Raw genomic sequence first — 6,919 nt, 5'->3', positions numbered from 1 at the left:
GTGCTGCCCTCGGCCAAGGGCCTCATTGTTTACGAATAGAAAACCTACAAACAAGTTCACACATTTCACAGCTTTAATAACTAGATAAAAAAATCCTTATATCAATTTTCATTAATAATTGTTTCATTAAATTCTATTAAATCAATTTTCAGCAACTTAATTCAATCAAATGCAGACATCTGTACTCCCGCTTCAAGCTTCTAGAACATTCTAATGGAGGGAAATCACACAAAATGGTACAACAACATATATACAGTCAATTTCAATCAGAGTATTGCTCATCAGCATACTTTTACAATTATTCAATATTCATTGGTAACAAAAACAAGGCATATCTTATGGTAAAACTAACTAAAACCTGACATTAAAACCTAGAACAACAGACATGGGTTTATCATACTTGATGGTGATGACATCATTGCTAATTCACATAGAAGCAGGTGCGCGAGAATGTTGTCAGTCAGTATACCTTCAGTTTGAGTTGAGACACCATAGATGTAAAGTATTTCATTACGATTCTTTGACAGGTCCATGAGGAAAGCACATGTTTGGGTAAAGTGTACCCTAATTTAGTGACAAAAGTGTGTGAACATAACTGGTGTACTGTTCCCGAGTTCAGTGATAGTGAAATCTGGGGTTCATCATACATTAGTTTAGTGATATACACCTGGCATATTTTTGGGTATATTATGCCCAAATTTAGTGACTGTAATAATCAAGGGTTCACTGCACCTGAGTATAGTGAGTCTACACATTTGTTTCTGTAATTTTTTTATTTTATTTTCATGTTTCTCTCATTTCAGGTAGATATTCGTTTCAGATAATTGTTAGCAACAATTTATAATCATAATAAAGCAATGTGTGCCTAAGAAAAATCCTTCTGAGGATGAAATTGAATATATTATTTTTGAAGAAAATGATACAGAACAAGATATCTTAGAAATGGAAGATATGTATGAAAGTGAAAATGATACGGAATATGTTCCTGAGCCAGAGGAAAATAAGGATAAAGAAGACAGTGACTCTGATGATACCACCCTATGCATGAAAAGACAGAAAAGTGTGTATGTAGTAGGTCAAAATTGGCGGAAGAATCCCCTCACCAATCCTACCGCTGGCCTTTCTGCTGACCCTGCCACCCCTACTGCTAGCCCTACTACCTCTGCCACCCCTTCTGCTACCTTTGCCATCCTTGGTACCTCTGCCACCCCTTCTTCTACCTTTGCAATCCTTGCTACCTCAGCCACCCCTTCTGCTGCCCTTGCCACCCCTGGCCATTCTGATGAGTGCCCAGATGACCCTGCTATTACCCTTGCTGCTATGCCACCTCAATGTATACGCTGGGGAGTCCGCCACCACCTTGGAGGTGATGATGGAGCTGAGCATATTGTTACTTTCAATGCAGCATCAATAACTAGCACCAAAGGCCTTGAATAGAAAACAAATCCTCAGGCATATGCAACATCAAGGACACATGCATTGAATATTATTGGGCCATTCACGCCGGGTCCCACACAAGCAACTGCACAGGCCACAATAGCAGAAAAATGTTTTGAGGTTTTTATCAGTGATGACATCATCAGTGAAATACAAAGATTGACAAGGTGGCCACCAATTACAAAAGACAGACAGCAACTGTCAAGCATCCTTCACCAGCTGAGATCCATGCCCTGATAGGTGTCATGATATTCAGTGGGTACCTGAAGAATAACCACCTGGAGACAAAGGAAATGTTGTCCCTTGTATCTGATGCCCCTTTCTACAGAGCAGCAATGTCATAGGGGCTTTTGATGACCCAACTACACGGGAAGAGAGGTGGGCCACTGACAAATTTGCCCCCATCAGGAGTATATGGGGATAAGTTCATCAAATATTGTGGGATGTACTACATTCCACATGAAAACCTCACTGTTGATGAACAACAGCTGGCTTTTAGGGGTAAATGCCCCTTTAGAATGTACATCCCTAATAGGCCAGCAAATTATGAGATAAAACTGGTCATGGCCAATGATTTAAAAAGTAAATACCTATTGAAAGCCATTCCCTACCTGGGGAAAGATGGTACTTGGCCAAGAGGTGGCCTACAACTGGCCCACATGTTCACAAAGGATTTGACAGAAAAGTACCACAACACCCACTGTAACATAACCACAGACAATTGGGTTACTTCAGTACTCCTCATTATGGACCTGGCACAAAACTGTGGTATGACACTTGCGGGAAATACCTGATGTTATGAAAAGCTAGGCCAACCCATTGACAGGTAGCAGCACCTTCCTCTTCACAAAGGACATAATGCTAGTGTCCCATGTCTCCCCAAAAGGCAGAGAAGAATGTCTTCCTGATGTCGTCAATGCACAGGCAGCCCACTGTGCTTGAAAATGGGAGCCAGAGGTAATTTAATTCTACAATAGAACAAAAGGATGGCTTGATGCCTTTGATCATATGTGTGCATAGTACAGCTGCAACAGGAAGAAAAAATGGTGGCTGCTATGCATCTTCTTTGGGATCATAAATGCTGCCACTATCAGTTCCATTTATTATATATAAGGAAAACACCAAGAGCGCAGGAGGCACAGTTATAAAGCGGAAAAAGTACATGCAGGAGTTGGCATTGCAGTTGGTCACTCCTTCAGCTGAGGAGCACATGCACGCCCCTACGCAGCATCAGCAGGTCAAGCTATACTTATACATAAGGTGTATTCCCTCAACTCCCCTCACACTGGTCCTGCTGGAGGACCCGCCGCAGCTGAGATGTTGGAGCCCATGGTCTGATGCTACATGTGCCAGTCAAATGCCGAAAGGAAGACCCACTTCAGATGTCAGGCCTGCCACCAACCTGTCTATATGCAGCACTACTACCCATCGGCAGTGACTGTGTAAGGCATGGGTCAGCTTCATGAGATATAGATATAAATAATTGTTTTCTTGTGTAAAAGTGGTCAAAATATGTACTAAAAAAATTATTTTCAGAAAAATATTGTGACCAATAAAGTTATTTTTGGCTTGTCTTCCTACAGGTTGTGCATTGATGGGTCTTTGAGCACCCCATTAACCTCCACCGGCTGCATTTACACCTAGGGTAAGTTATAATGGTCCAGGATTATGCCTGAAACATATAACGTTTTTTCCATTGCCTTTATATATCCCTTTGTAATCATTTAGAGTGGGTTTCGCAGACTTAACCCTTAAACGCCGAATGGACGTATTAAACGTCGAGTCAAAATGTCTCCCGTATGCCGAATGGATGTACCATACGTCGACTCAAAACATTTTTTTTTAAATTCGGGGAAAAATACTTATAGGCCTACCAGCCAAAAACTTTTGAAACACGCGCCTTGGGGGATGCTGGGAGTTCACGGATCGAGGTGTTGTTTTGTTTACAATCGTTACGCAGGCGCGCAAGCGCGAATTTCTTTCTTGCCGCACTAAACAGTATCTGTGACACATCTCGGAAATTATTTCGTCACTTTGACATAATTTTTTTACCATTTTAAATTAGCCGTTACATGAAGTATTATATATGGAAATGTGCGCATTTTTATGTAGAATACAACAAAAAAAACTCATGATTGTAGCTTTCATGAGTTTTGAGATATTTTGATTTATGTGATTGTGGTAATGTTTGCACCATTTTAAAATTAGCCGTTACATAAAGTTTTATATATGAAAATGTGCGCAATTTCATGCACAATACAACTAAAAACAACCCATGGTTGTAGCTTTTATTAATTTTGAAATATTTTCATATAAAAAATGATAAGTGACAAATTTTCAACCTTTGGTCAACTTTGACTCTACCGAAATGGTAAAAAAACGCAATTGTAAGCTAAAACGCTTATATTCTAGTAATATTCAAGCATTTACCTTCATTTTGCAACAAATTGGAAGTCTCTAGCACAATATTTCGATTTATGGTGAATTTATGAAAAAAAAACATTTTCTTTACGTCCGCGCGGTAACTCTTCCGAAAAAATCATACATGCGATTGTGGTAATGTTTGCACCACTTTAAATTAGCCGTTACATAAAGTTTTATATATGAAAATGTGCGCAATTTCATGTAAAATACAACAAAAAATAATTGAAGGTTGTAGCCTTTCTCATTTTTGAAATATTTGCATATAAATCACGGTCAATAGAAAAAAAACCATGTTCGGTCAACTTTGACTCTACCGAAATGGTCGAAAAACGCAATTGTAAGCTAAAACTCTTACAGTCTAGTAATATTCAGTCATTTATCTTCATCTTGAAACAAATTCGAAGTCTCTAGCACAATATTTAGATTTATGGTGAATTTAAAAAAAAAAAACTTTCCTTCCCTCCGTGCGCGGATTCTCCGCCACAAATCTCCGAAATGCGTACGTCCCATTCTCGAAATATTTGCTCCGTTTCATATTAGGCATTTCATAGAGTTTTATATATGAAAATGTGCGCAATTTCATGTAAAATAAAACGAAAAATATTTGAAGGTTGTAGCTTTTCTTACTTCTGAAATAATTGCATATAATATATATATATATATATAAAAAAACGACATTTGGTCAACTTTAACTCGTCAGATATGGTCGAAAACTGCATTTGTAAGCTAATACTCTTACAGTATAGTAATATTCAATCATTTGTCTTCATTTTGAAAGAAATTAGAAGTCTCTAGGACAATATTTAGATTTATGGTGAATTTTTGAAAAAAATATTTGTTTACATCCGCACATTACGAATTCATGCATTATTTTTTGATAATATTTTCTCTGTGTTGCTTTTATCGTTTTACAATGTGTTATATACCAAAATGATTGCAATTTAGTGTACATTACAACGAAAAAAAAGTAACTTGTTACCTTTAACCGTATTGCGCACAGCGCGATTTGAATACAATTATATATGAAATTTCGTTTTTGCGCTATCATATATCGCATTATGTATATATGATAATGATAATTTTTTTTCAATTTTGATGGTTGCATACTAAACTTCAGCCAATGACAAAAAAAGGAGCCAAACATGAACTCTTAATCTTAAAAACTAAGCGCGCTGTGATTTTTTGAAAAAAATATTTTTTCAGCTTCCGCGCTCACTCAGAAACACCTCCAGCACATGGGAGACATTTTCTTTTTACCGCTTCAGCATTTAAGGGTTAAAAGTAATGTTATTGAAAAAAAAAACAGGTTAAATTTGGCGTACTAAATATAGTGCTTCCTCTGCCTCTCTTCCCTACAGTATGCACATTCTTTGGGTGATGGCAACACCCTGGGAGTCTAGGCAGCATTCCTGGGAAGGCCTAGGACCAATTTTGTCAACATCAGCGGCACTTGTTTTGTTTTTCTCTTATTTTTTTATACTTTTTTGAATTATGAGAAATTTTTATTTGCATTTTTTTGCTACATCATTTATTGATATTAAGACTTTATTTCTATGCTAAGGCAACAGACGATAGTTGCGATTGACAAGGTGTACTTTATTTCCAATATATTTGCATAATTAATATTTTTGGTATTTTACTGCAGTCGGCCAAATAAATATTTTTTTTAAGTCTTATACAGCAAGTAAAATAACATAGGAAATCGTCAATTGCCATAGTCTAGCTCGCAGTGGAATACTTATATAGAATTATCGCCTAATTTTCGAGGTGTTAGGTCCCATCATCAGGTCTGGAAATTATTAAAATTGACATGTAAAATGACAATCACAAAAGTAAAACTCATAAAACTGCTAAATAATTTACATTGGAACCAAGTACAAAAAAAGTCAAAATAAAATCATAAAAATTTAAGAGACCTCTAAGTCTAGTACCTATCTCTAGAAAGCTAAAAACTTGAGTATATTCTCCTTCTTGGAAGGCAAGACGTCAACGATAAACAAGACAGTGTAGGAGGTCTCACTATTTAATTAGGGCACGAGCTGCTTAATTAATTGTTAGAGATTCTAAAGTAGAGAGAGAATGCCTATTCATTGGTGCTTGGGCCACGATTCGAAAATCATCATATGTCAATAAAATGTCTACATTTAATATTGAGTTCTCTTATACTGGAGAAGTCTTTCGTTTTTAAAGTACATCCTGTATGGTGACTGATTCCAAGATGAGAATCTATCCTTAACTTGAGGAATCTTTTGGTGCCTCCCACTTATTTCCCAGTTTTACATTTTGGGCAAGTAAAACAATAAACTACCCTGATGATGACAACAAATGTCTAAAAAATTTGGCCAATAAACTTAAAATGCTACGATAGCTATTTTCCATCATGTTTCTTCCAAATCTACTGCGTTCTAGATGCCATAACCTGTCGGAATATAATATAATATATATCTATATATATACTATATATATATATATATATATATATATATATATATATATATATATATATATATATATATATATCGACAGCTAGCATTACAGTTTACAATATTATTGGTCAGACACGTTTTGTGTTACTTTAAAAAACACATCATCGATCTGTAATAATGAAAAATACATATTATTTCTCTAATAAAGAAGGATCTAAATAAAAAAACAGAAGTTCTATTCTTTAAAATTAAACAAATTTATAAAAAGCAAAAAGGAGAAAGAATATTTTAAAGCCAATCTGACCATAAAAAGGAAACGACGAAGTGAAACGAAAAGATCTTGCATGTGCAAAGGAGAAGACACGTTGGAGTTTAGTAGATGTGCATGACGTTTGGTAAACAAAAACTAAAGGGTCGTTAAGTAAGCACGTTTCGTAGTTCCAATTAAAAAAAAAGTTTTTTTATCAGTATTAATCTTGCATTTATCGGCATGATTTATAATACTAAATAATTCGGGGTTAATCATTTGTGAGGGAGTTCTGTAGCTCAAACCTACGTGACTGTAATAACGGACCTGCAAAAGTCTCTTTGATTACCCAACGTCTGTGGATTGTCTTTGTAATTGAAAAAAC

The 6,919-nt window shown here is 36.1% G+C and overlaps 1 protein-coding gene across 1 annotated transcript; it reads left to right on the top strand.

Annotated features, from left to right (window-relative positions):
* Positions 1-1,790: 1,790 nt before the first annotated feature.
* Positions 1,791-2,231, top strand: LOC135208877 (uncharacterized). Its single transcript, XM_064241461.1, has one exon. It carries the CDS (start codon positions 1,791-1,793, stop codon positions 2,229-2,231), a length of 441 nt encoding a protein of 146 aa, XP_064097531.1.
* Positions 2,232-6,919: the final 4,688 nt, after the last annotated feature.

Source organism: Macrobrachium nipponense, chromosome 11 (assembly GCF_015104395.2).
Source record: "Macrobrachium nipponense isolate FS-2020 chromosome 11, ASM1510439v2, whole genome shotgun sequence".
In the NCBI taxonomy this organism is placed as follows: domain Eukaryota; kingdom Metazoa; phylum Arthropoda; class Malacostraca; order Decapoda; family Palaemonidae; genus Macrobrachium; species Macrobrachium nipponense.
This window is presented reverse-complemented; position numbering and strand designations above follow the sequence as displayed.